Source organism: Crotalus tigris, unplaced genomic scaffold, assembly GCF_016545835.1.
Source record: "Crotalus tigris isolate CLP2741 ecotype Arizona unplaced genomic scaffold, ASM1654583v1 scf7180000018292.409768, whole genome shotgun sequence".
Lineage (NCBI taxonomy): Eukaryota > Metazoa > Chordata > Lepidosauria > Squamata > Viperidae > Crotalus > Crotalus tigris.
The window spans coordinates 301,380-325,519 of record NW_024096926.1 but is presented as its reverse complement, the minus strand read 5'-3'; the positions used below and the strand labels follow the sequence as shown (position 1 = coordinate 325,519).

Genomic DNA, 24,140 nt, shown 5'->3' with positions numbered 1-24,140 from the left:
TTCCCAGTTGCAATGTATGGCTGTGAAAGTTGGACCATAAGAAAGGCCTAGCGCCAAAGAATGAGGCCTTTGAACTCTGGTGCTGGAGAAGACTCCTGCGAGTCCCCTGGACTGCAAGGCGATCAAACCGGTCAGTCCTGGAGGAGATCAACCCTGACTGCTCTTTAGAAGGCCAGATCCTGAAGTTGAAACTCAAGTACTTTGGCCACCTAATGAGAAGGAAGGACTCACTGGAGAAGAGCCTAATGCTGGGAAAGATGGAGGGCAAGACAAGAAGGGGACGACAGAGAAGGAGGGGGCTGGATGGAGTCACTGAAGCAGTAGGCATGAGCTTAAATGGACTCCAGAAGAGGGTAGAGGCCCGGCTTAGCAACAGAAATTCTGGCCCTCATTGTTGTCAGAAGCCAAGGACTCGCTGTATCTTTTCAAGAAAAAGTCAGTAGGGGTAGTTTGTGGAAAAGTCAGAGCAAGATACGGGGTTCTCAACTTAGCGGCCAGAATTGAGCCCAACGTTTCCCTTGCTAAGCAAAATGGTGATTGGGAGTTTTGCCCCACTTTATGACCTTTCTTGTCACAGTTGTTAAGCGAATCACTGAAGCTAGTCACACGGTCGTTAAGTGAATCTGGCCTCCCCCATCAACTTTGCTTGTCAGAAGGACACAAAAGGGGAATCACATGACCCGGGGACACGGCGACCGTCATAAGTACGAGCCAGTTTCTAAGCATCCGAATTTTGACCACGGGGGAATGCTGCAATGGTCGTTAAGTCTGACAGGTGGTCATACGCCACTTTTTCCGGTGGTAACTTTGGATGGTCACTAAAAGAATGGTTGTAAGTCGAGGACTACCCATATTAAGTGACACATCCTGTTAAAATTAGGCTCTGTGGGGATCTTTTCTGTTGAGAGGGATTTGATTTTCTCTCACTTGAGATTTGTCTTCCTGGCATCGACTCCCAGAGAGCCAGAGGTTTGCTTTGACCTGCGCAGATGTTTTTATCTCTTTTCCCCATTTCACTCGCGCAAGCACAAAATAGCGATGAGCTCCTGTCTGCGCTCTGCGCATGCAGGAAATATTAATCCCTTCCTTAAAACCTCTCTTGGCTCCGAGCCTCACGCCTTGTGAAGCAAGCAGAGAAATTGAAACATGGCTTGAAGGTGAAATCAATCCCTCCTGGATAGGAAGTTTTTGTGTATGTGTGTTGGGGGGGAGAGGAGGGGGGTTAGAATGAGCAAACTGTATCAATTGAATCCTCAGATTGAATTGATGTAAATAAATAAATAACATTTATATAGTCTTTCAGCCAACTCTGGACGGCTCGTAGTTAGGGTACTGTTTGACCTGGAATTGTACGGATTAGAAAGTCCTTTACGTACCAATGGAAGATAATTTGTAGATCGGGGTTAAACTGTGGGATCCTTGATGCTCTCTGAGCTTGGCTGTTTTCTTGTAGATGTTTCATGACCAAACTAGGTCACATCATGATGATTGATATTACCTACTTTGGTCATGAAACATCTGCAAGAAAACTACCTATTTCAGAGAGTACCAAGGACCCCACGGTCTTTCTCCTTCTCCTTCTCCTCTTCCTCCTTTTCTTTTTCCTTCTCCATATCTCCTCCTCCTCCTCCCCACTCCCCACTCCCACCTAGCACTGACGATGTTGTCTAGTTTGGTAACAAAACATCTGCAAGAAAACTACCAGATTCGGAGAGCACCAGAAACCCTACAGTCTTTTACATTCGAAGTTCAGCCCAGGCCTTTGGCTACATTGTTCTTCAAGAAATTAAAGTAGCATTTGGGGACTAGACCAGGGATAGGCAACCTTGGCTCTTTTATGACTCGTGGACTTCAACTCCCAGAATTCCTGAGCCAGCCACACTGAGGGGAAAGGGAGAGGTTTCCAAGCTGAGCCATACTGGCTCAGGAATTCTGGGAGTTGAAGTCCACGAGTCATAAAAGAGCCAAGGTTGCCTACCCCTGGCCTAGGAGGCTCACCGCTTAGAACAAGAGACCTTATACCAGGGGTAGGCAACCTTGGCTCTTTTCTGACTTGTGGACTTCAACTCCCAGAATTTCTGAGCCAGCCACGCTGAGGGGAAAGGAGAGGTTTCCAAGCTGAGCCAGGCTGGCTCAGGAATTCTGGGAGTTGAAGTCCACGAGTCATAAAAGAGCCAAGGTTGCCTACCCCGGTCTAGACTGGTCTCTCAGAACTTGGAGTGAGATAGATGGAGCCCCTTGGATGTGTTTATTATTTTGGTTTTCTATCCCAGATTGTGCCAACATCTCATCTTGGTTTTGATTTGTAATTTTTTAACATTATTTAGGGATTGAAGTATTGGTTAGAAGCAGGCAGTAGCCAAACTGAATTAAATATATAAATAAATTCGAAAGCTAGTAGCAGTGATTCTGAGCTAATCTGTAATTTACCGTAGACTGTAACCTATCTGAGCAGTTATAATTTTATATCAATTAGATCTCCACATACAGAGGCACATTCATTGACGTATTTTATTTCTGTTTCCTATATAAACTCACCTTTGGGTTATTCCGAGCTGCTTTTTAATCTGTGTTTGTAATATGTGTTTGGGTTTTTATTTTTATTTTTTAGTTGATGGAAGTGACAGGGAAGAATCAGGATGACTGCATCGTAGCTCTGCACGATTGTAATGGTGACGTGAACAGAGCAATCAACCTCTTGCTGGAAGGAAGCTCAGATACAGTAAGTGCTCAGTTTAGAGTTTTTTAGGGGTTTTAAAAAGTTGCCTTTCTAAAAGATTACTTGTGAGGAGGACTTCCTGCTTTTAGTGAGAAATGTGGCTAAAAAAATATTAACCATTTCAGGACAAATCTTGCACAGCTAAGAGCTCAGAAATGTTGAATAATTTAATTTTTTTTCCCATCGCTTTTCTGCAAATATTAAGATTGGTTGTGTTTTCCTGGTCCGGATTTGGTGTGTTTTTTAAACTTTTGCTTATTCTTCAAGAAAGCAAAAATTTAAAACATCGCAATGAACCATTCAGGAAACTGAAACACCCAACTCAACATTGACTTTCTCATCTTTCTGGGTTCTGAAATTTCAGCAGTGTGTAACGCATGCACATTCAAGCATACCTGACCCCAACTAAGGACAAAGAGCTTTGCTTTTTTTTAAAAAAAAAAAGCATATATTTTTACATTACTTAATTATCTGCTCAGTGCCTTCTACTTTGTCCTATTTCTCTCCCCCATGGAACTATGCCATCCGTGTGGCTTTCTCTTCCTCCTCCTGTTTATGGTCTAGTATGCATGAAGTAAGCCAGGACAGGTTTTTTTTTTTCATTGAGATAATGAAAAGTAAAACCCTTGCTCTTGTTCAGTTAAGAACAGCCTCCTTAATGTTCAGTTTGCTTTCTTACTTAAGACAGCCAAGACAACACTGGCAACAGGATAACGGGTCTTTTTCCTTGTTTTCTGGTGTATTTAGAAAATGTATATGACTGCCCAACTATGAGTCTAGGTCGCCTGTAGAAACACAACCCCAAAAAATAAAAAAAAACAATAAATTCTCCCCCTCTCTGGTGACTACAATCAAACAAACCACTTGATGGGCTCCATGTCACGCTGGATTCCTCAGACCCATGGGCAAAACCAAGTCTTGGGGGCCATTTAAAAGAATGTCAAGTTGGGAGACCAATCTTATCTCCACAGGGATTATGTTCCGCAGGATAGGAGCCACCTGTCAGAATCCAATTATATTTCATCTCTAGTTATCAATTATAGAAAACCCCATTTCTGCCTTCTATGGATTCTGTCATACGATGAAGGGAAGGGGGTGAACAAAGGGGCTTTATGGCCCTCATTTCCTTCGGTACACTTCAAAGGAACTGGATGTGTGTATCATCAAAAGGACTAACCATAACAATGGGGCTATTACCTTTCATGTAGTTTTCTCTGAAGTCTCCATCCAGCCGGCAGTAAGGAAAAAGGGGTGGGAGTGTAATGCCTGAGACTGTCGCTGGAAGAAGGGGGTGATTGGGTGGGGCTACTGGGGAACCCCTTAAAACCTTGAATGGGAGAACCTGGACCCCAAGTCCTGTCTAGAACGCCTGCAACCATTTTCTCTTAATAAAGGATGCCTGTTGGAAGAATTATTCCAAGAGTTCTGTCTTCTTAAGATGCAAAGTGGGGTGGGTCCTTACACCACCACAGAGAAGGCCCTTCTTCTTGGTCCCACTAGATGGACCTCCTTAAGGCACCTATAACATTCGCTCCCTCCCCACTCTGGTGGGTTGGGTAGAGATGACTAGGAAGTGAGGGTTCTTCAAATAACAGAGAGGGAGCCACCACGGAGAAGGCCGTTCTTCTTGGTCCCATCAGATGGACCTCCTTGGGAGAGGACACCCATAGCATTCCTCCCAACCCTGGTGGATCAAGAAGATGTGTCTTTATTTCAGATAAGAACCCCCTAGACTAGAATGTTCTCCAGGAATGCGAAAGGCAGCAGTTCCACCTCCTGTCTTGTCCCAAACCTACATCCACCCTGATGGGAGGCTGGAATTTATACCTCTGCATCTTGATTCTCTACTTAGTAGCATTTGGAGAGAATTCTCTTCCTTTGAAGCAGTGGTTCTCAACCTTTTTAATGCCGCAACCCCCAACCGATCGTAAGTTGAGGACTACTCAACTGGTGCAGCACATTGCAGAATGGGACTTTTGGCGGGCTCAGCAGGGCAGAGACAGCCTGGACAATTCCTATTGGCTTTTGAAAGCCAATAGAATTAGACTCTATTCAAGAGAGTCTATTCTATTGGCTTTCAAAAGCCAAGAGAATAAAAGGGAGTAGCACAGCTAAGGAAAAGGGGGAAAAAATGGCGGATTGCGTTGTTTGGCGACTCCCATGAAATGGTCGTTCGACCCCAAATGGGGTCCCGACCCACAGGTTGAGAACCACTGCTTTGAAGGCTTATAAACATCCCAATGTGAGAACATTGTGGGTTTATTAGTGATTACATTGGTTACTGGGGTTTACTGGTTATAAGCTGGAGTCAAAATGGTAGTGCATATGGGGTGGAATTCCTCCTAAATGGACACTTCCTAGAAAAAATTATGGTGGGGTATTTATCTTCCATTGCCTGTTTTGGGGGCTATGATTCATGCCCGTTCTTCAAGCGCCATTGGCTGTTCCTGGAATTTAGAATAGAGTAGAGTAGAGTAGAGAATAAATAGAATAGTAATAGAGCTGGAAGGGACCTTGGAGGTCTTCTAGTCCAGCCCCCTGCTCAAGCAGGAGAACCTATACCGTCTCAGACAGGGAAATGTCTAGTCTCTTCTTTAAAATCTCCAGTGATAGAGCACCCATGATTTCTGGGGGTAAGCTGTTCCACTGGTTAATTGTCCTCACTGTCAGGAAGTTTCTCCTGAATTCCAGGTTGCTTCTCTCCTTGATTAGTTTCCAACCATTGTTTCTCGTCCTTCCCTCTGGTGCTTTGGTGAACAACTTGGCCCCCTCTTCCTTGTGGCAGCCCCTCAGATACTGGAACACTACTATCACGTCTCCCCTATTTCATTTTTTCTTTAGACCAGCCAAACCCAAGTCCCACAGCCGTTTTTCATATGTTTTAGTCTCCAGGCCTTTGATCATCTTAGTTGCTCGTCTCTGATTTTTTTCCAAACTCTCAACATCTTTTTTGTGATATGGTGACCAAAATTGGCTGCAGTATTCCAGGTGTGGTCTTACTAGGGTTTTATAAAGCATTAGTAATACTTTGCATGATCTTGATTCCATGCCTCTATTTATGCAACCCAGGATTGTATCAGCTCTTTTGGCTGTTGCCGCACACTGCTGCCTCATAATCAAGTGATCGTCCACTAGAACTCTAAAGTCCCTCTCACAGTTACTGTTTTTGAGCCATGTCTTGCCCAATCTGTACTTATACCTTTGATTTTTCCTGCCTAAATGTAAGACTGCTTTTTTCCACATTGAAACTCGTTTTGTTGGATAGGGCCCGTTGTTCAAGTTTGTCAAGATCTTTTTGGATCCTGAGTTTGTCTTCTGGGATATTGGCTACTCCTGTCAGTTTGGTGTCATCCGCAGATTTGATGAGTTCCCCTTCAATTCCCTCATCTAAGTCATTGATGAAGATATTGAAGAGTACAGGGCCTAAGACGGAATCTTGTGGTACCCCACTACTTACTTCTCTCCATGTGGATGTAGTGCCTTTGAGGACTACTCGTTGAGTACAGTTTGTCTTGAGTCAGCTTGAGTCAGACAACTCTGCTTCCCTTCCAGGAATATCCAATCACACCTGGCTCAGGGAATGCATTGTGTGCACTGCATTGTGAGTGAACAGTTGGATAAAATGCAATTTAGGATTGCACAAGCAAGTGACCCTTTTTTGTTCCCCATTTATCTAGCTCAGTGGTTCTCAACCTGTGGGTCGGGACCCCATTTGGGGTCGAACGACCATTTCACGGGGGTCACCAAACAAGGCTGTCCGCCATTTTGTTCCCCCTTTTCTTTGACCACACCCCTGGCACCCGGTGATGTATAAGTGGTTGGGGGTCACCACAACATGGGGAACTGTATTATGGGGTCGTGGCGTTAGAAAGGTTGAGAACCACTGATCTAGCTCTTATCTAGCCAGTTGGTACTTTAAGCACTGACAGAGGAGCTATTGCGTGGGCTGGATTATCTTCCTCCTCCTACTGAACATATGAGCACAGGCAGTACCTAACATTTTTGCATGGAAGATCCAAGCGTAAAAAGGTGTACTATCACCCTCCTCTGTGGTCTTACAAAGCAGGAATAAGTGCATTGTCTCCTAGTTTCATGTGTAGTGCAAAAACATGCAAATGTCTTTAGTGTTTTGGCTTATTTTTTTTTAATTTTTTTTTTAACTAAATATGGTATCTTGGAGAGCCTAGCAAGGGTAGAGAGGGTTCTGAATGGCAGGCTGGAGGGGAAAAAAAAAAAGAGTTCCGTTAGGACTAAAGTGTGAAAAGGGGAACACTACTATTTTTAGATTGGGAATGGCCAGTCTAGAGAAAAGAAGAACTAAGGAAGCAGTATTCCAGTATTTGAGGGGCTGCTACAAGGAGGAGGGGGGTCAACCTATTTTCCAAAGCACCAGAAAGCAAGACAAGAAACAATGGATGGAAACTAATCAAGGCGAGAAGCAACCTGGAATTAAGGAGAAACTTCCTAACAGTGAGGACAATTAACCAGTGGAACAGCTTGCCTCCAGACGTTGTGGGTGCTTCATCACTCGAGGTTTTTAAGAAGCCACTTGTCTGAAATGTTATAGGGACTCCAGCTTGAGCTGGGGGTTGGACTAGAAGACCTCCAAGGTCCCTTCCAGTTCTATTCTGAGTATTATTAATTGTAAAGCATTCTTTTAATTGTAAGCCACTCAGAGTCATTGACAGAAATGGGCACTGTAGAAATTAAATGTATGAATCAATGAACGAACGAACAAACAAACCCTTTTCCCAATATCCTGCTTTTGTTCATCCCTCCCTGGGACTAAAAATACTCATAATATTGGAAATAGTTTATCCATCCATCCATTTTCTACAGCCATCCAATTCAACAAAATGACTCTGGGTGGCTTAAAATTCTAAAAACAATTTAAAACATGAAAAGAATAAAAACATCTGCAAAATAAACCAATACAAACAGCAGCACGATTAATCAGCTAATAATAAAGCCAAGTAACGGGGCCCTTCACATGTTCTGAACACCTTGGAAAAAGCTAACAGGGGGAGGATATTCCAGAGAGCAGGGACTATGTCAGAGAAGGCCCACCTTTTGAGTTCCCGCCAATCAGCACTCTTTGGCTGACGGGAACTGTAGCATCCAACCTGTTGGATCTAGTTGGGAAGATTAAAAACTCTTAAAAAAAAAAAGATGATCTTTCAAGCGATCCGGTCTCAAGTCACGTAGGCTCTTGAATTGCACCAGCAACCTGTGCAGCTCACATCGTAGCCTGATGTTTTGAAGATCACCTGCCAGTCAAAAAGATATAAAACAATACAGGTAGCCCTTGACTGGCAGCCCTTCACTTGGTGACCTTTCGATGTTACAACAGCACCGAAAAAAGCGACTTATGTCTGTGTTTCACACTTAACGACTGTCGCAGCGTCCCTGTGGTCACAGGATCAAAATTCAGGCGCTTGACAAATGGCTCGTATTTATGACGGTCGCCGTGTGCCGGGATCGTGTGATCCCATTTTGCGGGCTTCTGGCAAGCAAAGTCAATGGGAAAACCAGATTCTTACTAACTTAACTGCAGCGATTCCCTTAACAGCTGAGGCAAGACAGGTCATAAAACGGGGCAAAACTCACTTCCCAACTATCTCGCCCGGCAACAGAAATGTTAGGCTCGGTTGTGGTCGTAAGCCGATGACTACCTGTAACATGCCTTTGTAAGAACACTGCTCCAGCGTGGTCGATTCCTAGATTCTGTGGGTCTTGGGTGTACCTGGTGCGTGGGAAGGGTCCCCCAATTGTTCCCTGAGAGGGGTCGGAGATTGCGGTTGGGCGATGCTGCTGCTCTGTAAGGCCGTCTTTAAACCCCTTTTGAATTGTTGTTCTGTGTTTTCCCTCTCTGCTTCACTAGACTTCGTGGGAGACGGTAGGAGGCAAGAAGAAAAGCCTTGGGAAAGAGAGCGCTGAAAACAAAGAGAACAGAGAAAAGCGAGGAGACAGAGAAGTCAGCCGTGGATGGGGAACGTCCAGCAGACGAGGAAGAGGCAGCCGCGGGCGAGAGTGTAAGCCCAGACATGTCAAACACAAGGTCCGGGGGCCAGATGCGGCCCGCGAAGTGGTTTCATGTGGCCCACGAAGCCATTCTGGAAACAGTGAGGGAACGGCTGCCTTGGCCCTGGCCCAGGCCGGCCAGGAGCCAATGTACAATTTTGTGGTGGCCATCTATGTTGAAATAAATTCAGTCTAAGCTCCATAAGCCCCCCCCCCCCGCTGCACAGCCTGAGAAGAACAACAAGGCTCCTCCAGTGGACCATGGCTTGGTGCTTGCCCCGGTCCCACCCCCTTCTGCCAGAGACCCTCAGATCTGTCCCACTCCTGCCCAGGCCCCCACAGGCACCCTTGACGCGAACGATGTAGAGCTGGCCACAACCACCCAGTAGGCCACACCCACTCCATCCACGCCCACCCAGTAGGCTGCACCCACCCTGACCACACCCACCCGGCCCCCTGAGGGCAACCGCAGTGTGATGTGGCCCTCAATGAAATTGAGTTTGACACCCCTGGTGTAAACCCAGACTTTGGATTGCTAGGCGCATCTGGGCGTAGTTGCTCGCAGCTTACTAGGAGCACTTTAGGCTTCAGCTGCTTTGTTGTATGTTTGCAGTAGAGGCTGATGGGAAAACACACACATGCACACATACACAACTGTCCTGGGAAGAAGCTTGACCCTGATTGGCTTTTGCTATCCTCGTTTCCTCTCTATCCCAGGGTGAGAACATTGAGGTGATTTGAGACCATGATGAGGAATGTGTGAAAGGCACCCTACAAACTCTTAACTGAGTCCTCCAACACAGGGAGTTTTTAAAAAGAGACTTGTCAGTCACTTGTCTGAAATGGCACAGGGTTTCCTGCCTGAGCAGGAGGGGTTGGATTAGAAGACCTCCAAAATCCCTTCCAACTCTGTTATTGTATTTTCCACTGTGGGGGCCTGAATTGCCTTCATTTCAGTTCTTTGAAGAAGGCTCGGGACACCTTTCAAAACTGTAAGGGCCCTGTAACACTAAGTAAAACAATTCCTGCAATATAAACAAACAAACAAACAAAGCCCCAGAAAACTGTGGGCTTCTTGGTGCTTCTGAGCTTGATTATTTTCTTGCAGACGTTTCATTACCCAACTAGGTAACATCATCAGTGCTGGTGAGTGTGGCGTTTGCGGTTTTTTTTGTTTTTTGTTTTTTTTTGGTCCCAGAACACACCTTCTCCAAGATAAGCAGGGATTAATACTAGACAAATAAGGAAAAAGCAGTACCCTAACTCAGAGGTCCCCAAATCCCGGTCCGCAGCCCAGTGCTGTGTGGCAGCCTGTTCAGAATTTGGCTATGGAAGTGCTGGGCGTGTGCGCAATGCTGCATTTGTGAAAGGAGAACATGTGTGTGAAACTATCCCCTCTTTCCTCCCGCTCTGCTGCCGCCGCCTCTGTCAGTCCGCCTAGCCAGAAAGGTTGGAGACCGCTCCCCTAACTGAGGAACTACCTCCACCAGTACTGGTAGGGCAAGCTATGGAGCAAAGCCCATACTCGGTCTGAACCTATGATGTGATCTAGCTGGGTTATGAAATGTCTGCAAGAAAACCACCAAACTCAGAGAGCACCAAGGACTCCACAGTCCTCCTCCTCCTTCTCCTCCACTGCAAACCCCACTCCTTCCATGCACTGATAACGTTCCCTAGTTGGGTCATGAAATGTCTGTAAGAAAACCAGCAAGCTCAGAGAGCACCAAGGATCCCACAGTCCTCCTCCTCCTTCTCCACCACTCTGCAAACCCCACTCCTTCTATGCACTGATAACATTCCCTAGTTGGGTCATGAAATGTCTGTAAGAAAACCAGCAAGCTCAGAGAGCACCAAGGACTCCACAGTTGTCGTTGTTGTCCTCCTCCTCCTCCTCCTCTCCTCCCCTCCCCTCTCCTCTGCAAACCCCACTCCTTCCATGCATTGATAATGTTGCCTAATTGGGTCATGAACGTCTGCAAGAAAACTACCAAGCTCAGAGAGCATCAAAGACCCCACAGTCCAACCCTGATCTATAAATACTCTCTTCTATCAGAAAACAGAAAACTCCCAGCCCTAAACCATTTAGGTAAATGAAAGCATGAAAATGTGTAACTAGAATCTCAGTGTTTCTCAACCTTGACAATTTTAAGGCATGTGGACTTCAACTCCCAGAATTCCACAGCCAGCAATGCTGAATGTGGAATTCTGGGAGTTGAAGTCCACATGCCTTAAAATTGTCAAGGTTGAGAAACACTGAACTAGATGAATGGAAAGAGACTACAAGTTGCCAGTTGGCGGAAAAACGAACTTGTGCTATTAAACAAGCATTGATTATCACAAGCTTAACCACACTGATCTTAGGACAAAGACAATGGGAACAGTCACCAACTCTTGCGCCCTTGCTCTTTCCCCTCCTGCTATCTTGCTCACGTTTGCGTGCGGTTGAAAATACCTGACTAAACCGCCTAAAAACGAAATGTACGTTCTGAGATTATATTTCTGTATTTCTCTCATATCTAGTTAGAGTCGAAGAAAATGGAGTGGAAACGCCACCTGGCGAGCGGCCTTCCGATCGTGGGAAACGCGGCAAAGGGAGAGGTAAAGTACCGGGCTTTATATGCCTTAACTCAGTGGTTCTCAACCTTTTTAATGCCGCGACCCCCCCCCCAACCGGTTGTAAGTCGAGGACTACTCAACTGGTTGTAAGTCGAGGACTACTCAACTGGTGCAGCACCGTTTGCAGAATGGGACTTTTGGCGGGCTCAGCAGGGCAGAGACAGCCTGGACAATTCCTATTGGCTTTTGAAAATCAATTGAATTAGACTCTATTCAAGAGAGTCTATTCTGTTGGCTTTCAAAAGCCAATAGAACAAAAGGGAGTAGCACAGCTAAGGAAAAGGGGGAAAAAATGGCGGACTGCGTTGTTTGGCGACCCCTGTGAAATGGTCGTTCGACCCCAAATGGGGTCCCGACCCACAAGTTGAGAACTGCTGCCTTAACTACTGGTGTTCCGGGGGGGGGGGTTAAGCCACTTTTATAATTTTTTTTTTTTTAAAAAGAAATCCACCTCAAAAGGAACAGTTTGGGTGGAAAGCTTCCGCAATATATTTTCTGCAACTTCTTGGACGGAAGGTCTCTGGAGGTTTGTCCGCTTGCGTGTCAGGGAATGTATGTTGTGTCTAAGGTATGTTGTGGCCAAGAAGAACATCTTAAAAATAATAAAAGCATTGCCCGACGTGCCTAAAAGTGACTTCAACTGACAGAATTTCCCCTTTCTCAGATAACCACAGAGGAGTGCAGACTAAAACTGTACAGGTAATCCTCAATTTAAAGCCATCATTGAGCCCCCAAATTTCCGTTGCTAAGTGACACATTTGCTAAGTGAGCTTTGCCCCATTTTAAGACCTTTCTTGCCAGAGTTGTTAAGTGAATCACTGCAATTGATAACTTAGTAACACAGTTGTCAACTGACTCTGGCTTCCCCATTGCTTTGTTTGAGAGAAGGTCGCAAAAGGGGATAATACGACCCCAGGACCCTGCAACCGTCATAAATATGAGTCAGATGCTAAGGGTCTGAATTTTGACCATGTGATAGTGGGGATGCTGCAATAGTCCTCAGCATGAAAAAGATCATAAGTTACTTTTTTAAGAGCCGTTGTAACTTCAAACTGTCACAAAACAAACTGTTATAAGTCAAGGACTACCTGTACTTAAACCTCAAATAATGATAATAATAATAATAAAGTTGAAAGGGACCTTGGAGGTCATCTAGTCCAGCCCTCATGCAGGAAACCTTATATCGTTCCAGACAGATGGCTGTCCAATCTCTTAAAAACTTCCAGTGTGGGAGCATTCACCGCTTCTGGAGGCAGATTGTTCCACTGGTTAATTGTTCTAACTGTCAAGAAATTTCTCCTTAGTTCCAGGTTGCTTTCTCTCCTTGATCAGTTTCCATCCATTGCTTCTTGTCCTGCCTTCAGGCACTTTGGAGAATAGCTTCTCCTCTTCTTTGGGGCAGCCCCTGAGATACTAGAAGCCTGCTATCATGTCCCCCCTCGTCCTTCTCTTCATTAAACTAGACCGGGGTAGGCAACCTCAGCTCTTTTATGACTCATGGACTTCAACTCCCAGAATTCCTGAGTATTCCTCAAATATCAGAAAACTACTATCAGGTCCTTCCCTTCATTAAATAAGACATACCCAATTCCAGCAACCATTCCTTATATGTTTTAGCCTCCAGTCCCCTAATCATCTTTGTTGCTCTTCTCTGTACTCTTTCTAGAGCCTCAGCCTCTTTTTTACATCATGGTGACCAAAACTGGATGCAGTATTCCAAGTGTGGCCTTTCTAAGGCCTTGTAAAGTGGTAATAACACTTCACGTGATCTTGATTCTATCCCTCTGTTAATGCAGCCTAGCACTGTGTTGGCTTTCTTGGCAGCTGCAGCACACAGCTGGCTCATATTTAAATGATTGTCCACTAGGACTCCGAAATCCCTCTCACAGTTACCACTATTGAGCAGGGTACTCCCCCTATACTATACCTGTGCATTTGGTTTTTCTTGGACTGTGCAGAAGATTATGGAGGCTTATCAATAAAAGTGCCTGGTAAACTGCCCCTGAATAACCTTTTATTTTCTTCTCCCATAGTGAATGTAAAATAAAATCCTTGGCTTGGCCAGGCATTGAAGCCAGCCTCTGCGGCCCAGGATGTTAATCTCTTGATACTAAAAGCAAAGTCCTTTCATATTTTTAACTTCTAAGCAATGCAGGATTACAATCCGGACTTGCATCACAATACTAATCTACTGGGACAAACTCAGTTTCACGATGCCTTTATTTTCTGCAACGAAGACTTCATCCGAGGAAGAAGCCAGAGGACACACTCTCTGTGCTTTTCCCTGAGTGAGCCACAAAATGCCTGTTTCTCAGCAGAGCAACTGGCCTGGCTGTCCCCTGCCAGCTGCCCGTCAACCCTGGGGTCCAGAAGCACAGCTGGGAATGCCAGTTACGGCAGAGGCCTGGGCTGCTGGACTTGATGTCCTGGCAGAGAACTTGGCAGCCCAAGCAGGCATGTTTGTCAACATTGTCAGCGGAGCTTCTCAATCATGGTTGTCTTAACGGTGCTTTTCAAAAGGAAATTTGGACTTTTTTTTTGTTTTGAAAACGTTTTTCTCCTCATCCAAGAAACTTCTTCGGTTCTGACTGAATGGTGGTGAATGTGAGGTAGATGGAAAATTGCCATTAAGAGAAATGATAAAAGTACTTTTGAATTGTATTTTAATTAACAGAAGTGATGTTTTGAAAGCATTAACTAATACTATAAACTGGCTGAATGTGATGACCTGTGTGCAATTCTATGAAGAAACATTTTTACAAGAAGTGCCAACTGAAAGTCACAAATGGTGTAAGCTATTACACGTGTAGGGGAGTGTGGTTTTCTGCACATTGTATAAACTTCCCTTTTTCCTATGTGTGTTGTCTCAAGATATGAACTTCTCTCTTTTAGTGTGTTAAAGGTAGATAAGAAGTCATCTATTAGGTTAAGCGTGGGCGGCAAGCTGTATAAAAATGACACCCTCAGAGGGTTCAGAATCTGTCGTGTGAATGCTCTGAACCATTGTGCACAAATAAAGCCTGTTTTCTCCAACCCTTCGTGGTCTTGTCTTCTGATGTAAGTATCGTGGTTTTTTCCACAACAAATGGAGGGATTTAGAACAGAAGAATATTTGAAAGCATGGGTCTCCAAATCCCCGGTCCGCGGCCCGCTACCGAGCCTTGAAACATTCGGAACCGGACCGCGGAGAGGGCAGATTGGTTGATACTTACGAGTGTTGCTGTGCCCCAAAGTGATGTGATTGCCTTTTGCAACCTTCTGAGAAGCAAAGTCAGTGGGGAAGCCAGATTCACTTTAACAACCAGGTTACTAACTTGTCAACTGCAGTGATTCACTTAACAACAAAGAGCAAAACCCACTTCCTTCTAGCACTGACGTTGTTACCTAGTTGGGTCACCAAACTAGGCACAAGAAAACAACTCAGCACGGAGAGCACCAAGGAATCCACAGTTCAACCTTCAGCTTAAAATAATCTCTTTTTTTTTATTGGTCTTGTGGCTTTTTTAAACTGACAGGTTTGATCCTGCATTCCCACATCTTGGAAAAACCAGAGTCTCGCAGGATAACAATTCTTCCTCTTGTCTTCCTTATAAATATTAATTCTATCAAATTATCTTAATCCTAAATCTGGTTCTGCTTCCTTGTCCAAGATGCATTTTATTCTTAGAAGGAGGGGGGGGGAAGTGTTTTTTTTTCCCTTTCTTTCCTTGTTTTCCTCTTGAAATTCTGTTTATCCACTTTGCCCTTTGAAACTAAGTTCTTCCTTTTTCTGTAGGATTTGGACGAGCCAGAGGAAGAGGAACTGGGAGATTTTCAGCCCAAGGCATGGGGTAGGTTTTTAATAACAGCTTGTATTTTAACTAAACGTGGACCAAACAATACTGCTTAACCGTATGTGGTTGGAAATTCTGCAGATTTTGTTGAGCAGGGCCTTCTGCCTTCTTTATTCCTCTTAGCAAAGGAACTTGATAAAAGGACAAAAGCAATCTAAATCAGAAATCCGGGAAGTCAGATTATAATTCTTTCTTAGGCATGGAAGCAGCTGGGTGACCTTAGACCAGTGATGGCGAACCTTTTAGAGACCGAATGCCCAAAATGCAACCTGAAACCCAGTTATGTATCGTCAGGTGCCAGGTGGGCGTGGCCCATTGGGTGGGCGTGGCTGCAGTGGTAACGGCAGGCTGGGTGGGACTAAAAAGTTCAATCAATCAATTCCAACTTTGCAAGATTTCCCCCCCCCCAGAAGTTGAAATTGATTGATTGAACCTTTTTTTTTTTTTTTTTTTTTGCACACGGCGGCGGAGGCCTAAAGCAAAAAAGTTTTATAAAACCCAGCTGAAGGCCTAGGACTGGGGTGACGGCGCGCGTGCCCACAGAGAGGGCTCTGCGTGCCATCTGTGGCACGCGTGCCATAGGTTCGCCACCACGGCCTTAGACCATCCATTCCCTCTCAGACCTCTTTGATGAGCTGACTGATTAATAAAACCTCATTGCAATAGCAATAGCACTTAGACTTTATATATTGCTTCACAGTGCTTTACATCCCTCTCTAAGCAGTTTACAGTCAGCACATTGCTCCCAATAATCTGGATCCTCATTTTACCGCCCTTGGAAAGATAGAAGGCTGAGCTGGTCAGGATCGAACTCCTGGCTGTGGGCAGAGTTAGCTTGCAATACTGCATTCTAATCACTGTGCCACCAGGGCTCTTAAATCATGCATTGATAGCTTGTCTATAAGATCTAAGTCAGTGGTTCTCAACCTTTTTAATGCCACGACCCCCGACCGGTCGTAAGTCGAGGACTACTCAACCGGTCGTAAGTCGAGGACTACTCAACTGGTGCAGCACCGTTTGCAGAATGGGACTTTGGCGGGCTCAGCAGGGCAGAGACAGCCTGGACAATTCCTATTGGCTTTTGAAAGCCAATAGAATTAGACTCTATTCAAGAGAGTCTAATTCTATTGGCTTTCAAAAGCCAATAGAATAAAAGGGAGTAGCACAGCTGAGGAAAAGGGGGGGGGGAAAGGCGGACTGCATTGTTTGGCGACCCCCGTGAAATGGTCGTTCGACCCCAAATGGGGTCCCGACCCACAGGTTGAGAACCACTGATCTAAGTGAATACATTTCTGAAACAGTGGTTCTCTTGTGAAGTCCCTGGTGCTCTCTGATCTTGTTTGCTTTCTTGCAGATGTTTCATTACCCAACCAGGTAACATCATCAGTGCTAGAAGGGAATTGGGTTTGGTCTCTGTTTATGTACAAGTGTTGGTAGTAGTGGACTGGGTGGTTCCTTGATTAGGCCGTTGTTTACTGTGGAGTCCTTGGTGTTCTCCGAGCTTGGTGGTTTTCTTGCAGACATTTCATTACCAAACTAAGTAACATCAGTTTTAAAAGGTTTGCTCTGTGTTCTTTTGCTATTTTTGGTTTAGTGATCTTTGATGATTTTGATCTTGTGTTTATTGCCCAGAGCCACAATTGCAAAGTGGGCAGCTTGCTATAATAAGTAAAGTGGCAGTGAATAAGCCACCATATAGAGCCAGTGCTAAGAAGAACAGCAAGAACATTTTGTTAGCAGATCTGCTTGAATGGACACAAATATCCCAGCAACCTTGACATTTAAAGGAATTGTTTTCAGTGCTGACTAATAAATCTTCAATGCCTTGGTAAGGCCACACTTGGAATACTGCATCCAGTTTTGGTCACCACGATGTAAAAAGATGTTGAGACTCTAGAAAGAGTACAGAGAAGAGCAACAAAGATGATTAGGGGACTGGAGGCTAAAACATATAAGGAACGGTTGCTAGAATTGGGTATGTCTAGTTTAACGAAGAGAAGGACAAGGGGGGACATGATAGCAGTATTCCAATATCTCGGGCTGCCATAAAAAAGAGGGAATTAAGCTATTTTCCAAAGCACCTGAAGGCAGGACAAGAAGCAACGGGTGGAAACTAATCAAGGAGAGAAGCAACCTAGAACTAAGGAGAAACTTGCTGACAGTGAGAACAATTAATCAGTGGAACAGCTTGCCTCCATAAGCAGTAAATGCTCCAACACTGGAAATTTTTAAGAAGAGACTGGACAGCCATTTGTCCGAAATAGTGTAGGGTTTCCTGCCCGAGCAGGGGGTTGGACTAGATGACCTCCAAGGTCCCTTCCAACTTTACTACTATTATTATTATAAACCAAAAAGGGATCAAAAAGACCAAAAACAACTCCCCATCAGCAATCAACACCCAGCTGAGCATAGATTAACACCAAAATTAACACCAGCCCAACAAACAAGAAACTGCCCAACAGGCTAACAGTAAACAGCCCAACCAACAAGACCACTCCCACCAGGATTGACAAGGCAATATAAATTGAGAGTAAACCCCTCTCCCTTCTAGCATTGATGATGTTACCTAGTTGGGTAGTAAAAGCAAGAAAACAATTGGGGTCAGAGAGCACCAAGGACCCCACAGTCGTCGTCCTCCCCCTTGCCCCAAACCCCACTCCCTTCTAGTACTGATGATGTTACCTAGTTGGGTAATACAATGTCTGCAAGGAAACATTCTAGCTCAGAGAGCGCCAAAGGCCACTCAGTGTGACCTCTGTGGCCTTTCTAGGTTGGAAGGGAAAATGCTGGGCTAGGCTGACCAGACAATTACTGAAGTCTTGCTTTCTCTTAAGAGTTCTGACTTTCTCCACCTCTCTTGACCTGTAGGACATTTAACCCTGCAGATTACAATGATTCCTCTGCCACCGATGGCTTTGGAGCAAAACAGGAGTCTTGGGAACTGGGAGAAAATGATGCAGCTGATGGAACAGGTGAGGGAACGACCAGGTTGCAAATTACAAGCCTGTCCCAAATTGCCAATAGCAGGTGATAATCAACGTGTGTTTCCTGATACAAAAAAAGATGTGTTTTTCTCTAAGAATAGGTGAAGGTAGGGTGTACATGCTGTCTGTAATCTTACCTGCAAAACAGTTTTCAGTAAAGGAGAATATTTGGGGCTCAGGGTTGAAATGAGGGGTCCTTGCTGCTCTCTGGGCTTGCTTGTTTTCTTACAGATGATTTATGATCAAACTAGGTAACCTCAGATGTTACCTAGTCTGGATCATGAAACATCTGCAAGAAAACAAGCAAGCTCAGAGAGTAGCAAGGACCCCTCAAAACAGTTTTCCATTGGCATTTGTGTATGTGTGTGTGTGTGTGTGTGTGTGAGAGAGAGTGAGAGAGAGAGAGAGAGAGAGAGAGAGATGAGAGAGAGAGAGAATAATGTGCAACTAAGAACTACAAAAGCCTTGGTTTCCTACCTACCACTTATCCTGACCTCTCCCCACAAAGGAGGAAAGTCGTGGCACCCACTTTATAGCAAACTCATCACTTCTTTGATCTTTTCTGTCGAAGCTGCTTGTGAATACTTCTTTTTACTCTGATCTGTGACAAATAATAGATTTGGAAGGGCTTTGGAGGTCTACTAGTCCAACCCAATTCTCAGGCAGGAAACCCTATACCATTTCAGACAAATGGATGCTCTTAAACGCCTCCATTGTTGAAGCACCCACAACTTCCGGAGGCACCCAGGTTGTTCCATTGATCAATTGTTCTCACTGTCGGGAAATTTCTCCTTATTTCTAGGTTGGTTCTGTCTTTGATTAGTTTCCATCCTTTGCTTCTTGTCCTGCCTTCAGGTGCTTTGGAGAATAGCTTGACCCAATCTTCTTTGTGGCCACCTTGGAAGACTAGCTTGTTTGAAATTTTCCACATGCTACCCCAGCTCTCTTACTCATTTTCCAAAATTTCAGTCCTCTGTTAAATTATTTAGTCTAAATTTAGAACCGAAGAGATACTCAGGAATGCAAAACAAATACAGTCTTAACATATTTGCAGGACGGATGCGAAGAGATGTTTTTTACAACAGCTTTACAGTCAAGATTTCCTGGCTTGCAACATTTTTTTTTTTTTTTTTTTAGTTTAAGGGGGCTTGGGGTCTCTTTCCCAGAACAGCCCCCAAGAAGCTCAATGGTACATAAATGTCATTTACATGTAAAGTCCAGGTAAATTTTTTTGTCATTATTTTTGAATTCTCATGAGTGCGGGAAAAATGGTCAGTGGTTTGGAAGCATGGAAGAAGAAAAAAACACCCTTTTGTTTTTGGGAATCCATAGTTCCTATTTCACTTGGATGGGAATGTTCCTCTTTTAGTAATAAAACATTTTAATATCCCAATTTTCCATGCTATATATAAAATCTGCCTAACTAATTTTATTGAAATCTGTTTCTATGTCTTTGCGTGACAATAATCCTCACTGCCTGATATAGTTTGTATGCAGGGCTTTTTTTCTCATAGAATGCCCAGAACGGAGTTCCGGCACCTTTTTGGGATGGAATCTTGTAGGATAGGCAAGGCGGGTGGTATGACATGTGTGAGTTCCAGCACCTTTTTTTTTTTTTTTACAATAAAAGCACTGTTTGTATGTATCATGACTTCCAAGTAATAAAATAAATAAACAAGCTAAAAAACATTTTTGGAAAACCTAGTAAATACACACACACACACACAAACACAAACACAATCAATAGTCACCCGTGAAAGGATTTATAAAAACATTGTGTTTTGATTTTGGCTGAAAAAATCATTTTGACTGCTGCAGACTTTGTCCCAGTAACCCAGAACTAAGGTGTCCTCACTCTTGGCTCTTCTGTTTCTGCCATGGGCTGTTAATTTGGTTAGTTTAAAAATGATTTATTACTATAGCAGGCTGGGAGGGCTGTTTTGAGGTTGGCGGTGTGGGCTAGATAGCAGCTTTTGTAAAGATGGCCTGAAGCAAAGTTTAAGAAGATAACTACTGTATTTTCCGGTGTATAAGGCGACCTGGCGTATAAGACGACCCCCGACTTCGGCGCCGAGTTGCATGTCTAGAAAGTCGTCTTATACGCCGGAAACTACCGTAATTTCCGGCGTATAAGGCGACCCGGCGTATAAGACGACCCCCGACTTCAGCGCCGATTTCAACGCTTTAGAAAGTCGTCTTATACGCCGGAAAGTACGGTAGTTTCTGTCCTGCTTTTATTATATTTTTTTAATAAACAATTCAAGATGGTGAAAGTACCTAATACAGATAGTCCTCAACCTAACAACCACAATTGAGCCCAAAATTTATGTTGCCAAGTGAGAAATTAGTTAAGTGAGTTTTTGCCCCATTTTACGACTTTTCGTACCACGTTTGTTAAGTGAATCACTGCAGTTGTTAAGTTAGTCACATGGTTAAGTGAATCTGGCTTGCCCATTGATTTTGCTTGTAAGAAGGTCACCAAAGGGGATCACATGACCCCAGGACACTGCAACTGTCATAAATAGGAGTCAGCTGTCAATCATCCGAATGTAAATCACATGACCGTGGGGATGCTGCAACGGCCACAAGTGAAAAAAAGGTCCTAAGTCACTCTTTTCAGTGCCGTTGTAACTTCGGTCACTAAACAAACTGTTGTAAGTCGAGGACTATCTGTACGCTTTCCTCCTCTTCTTTTCCTCACAATATCAACCCTGCAAGCTAAATTGGGCTGAGAGAGGGACTGGCCCAAAGTCACCCAACTGGCTTTCATGCCTAAGACAGGACTAGAACTCGCCGTCTCCTGGTGATTGGCCCAAACTCACCAGGCTGGCTTTCCTGCCTAAGGTGGGACTAGAACTCCCGTCCTCCCAGTTTCTAGCCTGATGTCTTAACCACTAGACCAGTGGTTCTCAACCCTTTTAATGCCGCGACCCCCCAACCGGTCGTAAGTCAAGGACTACTCAACTGGTGCAGCACCGTTTGCAGACTGAGACTTTTGGCGGGCTCAGCAGGGCAGAGACAGCCTGGACAATTCCTATTGGCTTTTGAAAGCCAATAGAATTAGACTCTATTCAAGAGAGTCTATTCTATTGGCTTTCAAAAGCCCATCGAATAAAAGGGAGTAGCACAGCTAAGGAAAAGGGGGAAAAAATGGCGGACTGCGTTGTTTGGCGACCCCCGTGAAATGGTCGTTCGACCCCAAATGGGGTCCCGACCCACAGGTTGAGAATCACTGGCCTAGACAATACTCTTCTCTTTTGAATGGTGTGGTTCAATGCATCCTTTTTCTGTTCTTTCATAAGTTTTGTTATTTTTAATAGTTTGATGATTTGCTATAATGAGTACCTGCTGAAGCAGAGCATAAAACTTTTCAAATGACCTGAGAAACAGATGTTCCTTCTTAATCTCAGATTTCCCAGCTACATCTCTGTGGTGGGCAGAACAGGTCTGCAGATAGATCTGGCCTTATTCGGCAGATAAGACTTTGTCCAAAAGCAAAGTTTGGATTTTTGATTTCAGGAGGTCAGAGTCCTTTTTGTCTTCTTTGGGCAATGTCTGATAACTTGCAGTAATATTGATTGGTGGCCCAATAGTTTTAATTCTTTGTTGTTAGTTGCGAAGTCATGTCCAACCCATCACGACCCCATGGACAACGTTCCTTCCTGTCCTCTACCATCTTCTGGTGTCCATTTAAGTTCACGCCTACTGCTTCTATGACTCCATCCAGGCACCTCATTCTCTGTCGTCCCCTTCTTCTCTTGCCCTCCATCTTTCCAGCATTAGGCCCTTCTCCAGTGAGTCCTTCCTTCTCATTAGGTAGCCAGAGTACTTGAGTTTCAGCTTCAGCATCTGGCCTTCTAAAGAACAGTCAGGATTGATCTCCTCTAGGACTGACCGGTTTGATCGCCTTACAATCCAGGGGACTCGCAGGAGTCTTCTCCAGCACCAGAGTTCAAAGGCCTCCATTCTTTGGCGCTCAGCCTTTCTGATGGTCCAACTTTCACAGCCATACGTTGCAACTGGGGAAACCATGGCCTGGACTATGCGCATTTTTGTTGGCAGGGTGATGCCTCTGCATGATTTTAATCTGTCAAATGTAATTACATTTGTAATCCAAAACGTGGAAAATTTAGGGCCCTCAACTGCAACCCCTAACATCCCTAACCATTGTCCATTTTTGGCTGCTTGGGTATTGTAATTTGAACAAGGTTCTGGTTTCCTTAAGAAATGAGCCAGTTTTCTGATCAGCCTTTTTGTTCTACAGGAACATGGAAGAATTCGGTAGAAGAATGGACGGCCGAAGACTGGAACGAAGATGTAAGTCTAGCTTTTGTTAGTTTTGTTCTTAAGCAGTGGCAGTTCTCTTTGAAAAGAGTGTGGCAGAATACATTGCCTGACTTTTAAACACTTTCAACTTCTTGAACGTTATTTGGCTAACTTTAATCCTGGGGTATTGTTCAACTATATTTTTTCCGAAAACTTATGCAGAGGCTAGAGCAGTGGTTCTCAACCTTTTTAATGCCGCGACCCCCCACCGGTCGTAAGTCGAGGACTACTCAACCGGTCGTAAGTCGAGGACTACTCAACTGGTGCCGCACTGTTTGCAGAATGGGACTTTTGGCGGGCTCAGCAGGGCAGAGACAGCCTGGACAATTCCTATTGGCTTTTGAAAGCCAATAGAATTAGACTCTATTCAAGAGAGTCTATTCTATTGGTTTTCAAAAGCCAATAGAATAAAAGGGAATAGCACAGCTAAGGAAAAGGGGGGAAAAATGGCGGACTGCGTTGTTTGGCGACCCTCGTGAAATGGTCATTCGACCCCAAATGGGGTCCCGACCCACAGGTTGAGAATCACTGGGCTAGAGAGATCTCCTACAACTTACGCTCTCACAACTTTCTGAAAATCTGCATTTTTCACATGCTTGTATGGAAAAGACGGCTAGGTCGTCCTCGACTTACAACAGTTCGTTTAGTGACTGTTCAAAGTTACAACAGCACTGAAAAAAGTGGCTTGTGAACATTTTTCACACTTCACAACCGTTGCAAGCATTCCCAGGGTCACGCGATCAAAATTTGGACGCTTGGCAACTGGTTCATATTTATGAAAGAGCATCTCTTCAACACCTTCATCAACGATTTGGATGAGGGGATAGAGGGAGAACTCATCAAATTTGCAGGCGATGCCAAGCTGGCAGGAATAGCCAACACTCCAGAAAATAGGCTTAAGATACAGGAGGATCTGGACAGACTTGAACACTGGGCGCTATCTAACAAAATGAAATTCAGTGGTGAAAAAAGGAAGGTTCTACATTTAGGCAAGAAAAATCAAACACACGGGTACAGTATAGGCCAGTGGTTCTCAACCTGTGGGTCGGGACCCCATTTGGGGTCGAACGACCATTTCACGAGGGTCGCCAAACAAGGCTGTCTGCCATTTTTTCCCCTTTTCTTTGGCCACGCCCCTGGCACCCGGTGATGTATAAGTGGTTGGGGGGTCACCACAACATGGGGAACTGTATTATGGGGTCGCGGCATTAGAAAGGTTGAGAACCACTGGTATAGGTGCTACCTTGTTCAATAGTAGTAACTGTGAGAGGGATCTCGGAGTCCTAGTGGACAGTCACTTAAGTATGAGCCAGCCGTGGGCTGCAACTGCCAAAAAAGCCAACACAGTGCTAGGCTGCATTAACAGAGGGATGGAATCAAGATCACGTGAAGTGTTATTACCACTTTACAATGCCTTGGTAAGGCCACACTTGGAATACTGCATCCAGTTTTGGTCACCGCGATGTAAAAAAGATGTTGAGACTCTAGAAAGAGTGCAGAGAAGAGCCACAAAGATGATCAGGGGACTGGAGGCTAAAACAAATAGAACGGTTGCTGGAATTGGGTATGTCTAGTTTCATGAAGATAAGGACTAGGGGTGACATGATAGCAGTGTTCCAATATTTGAGGGGCTGCCCCAAA

At 44.6% G+C, this 24,140-nt stretch overlaps 1 protein-coding gene across 3 annotated transcripts in view; it reads left to right on the top strand.

Moving 5' to 3' along the window:
• Positions 1-24,140, top strand: part of UBAP2 (ubiquitin associated protein 2) — a 130,947-nt gene that overhangs the window by 40,391 nt on the left and 66,416 nt on the right. For all 3 annotated transcript variants that reach the window (XM_039349540.1, XM_039349541.1, XM_039349542.1), the window contains exons 4-9: positions 2,612-2,722; positions 8,601-8,751; positions 11,261-11,338; positions 15,132-15,186; positions 18,058-18,161; positions 22,438-22,490. In XM_039349540.1, the coding sequence (XP_039205474.1) occupies positions 2,612-2,722; positions 8,601-8,751; positions 11,261-11,338; positions 15,132-15,186; positions 18,058-18,161; positions 22,438-22,490 (552 nt within the window). The remainder of the gene's footprint in view (positions 1-2,611; positions 2,723-8,600; positions 8,752-11,260; positions 11,339-15,131; positions 15,187-18,057; positions 18,162-22,437; positions 22,491-24,140) is intronic.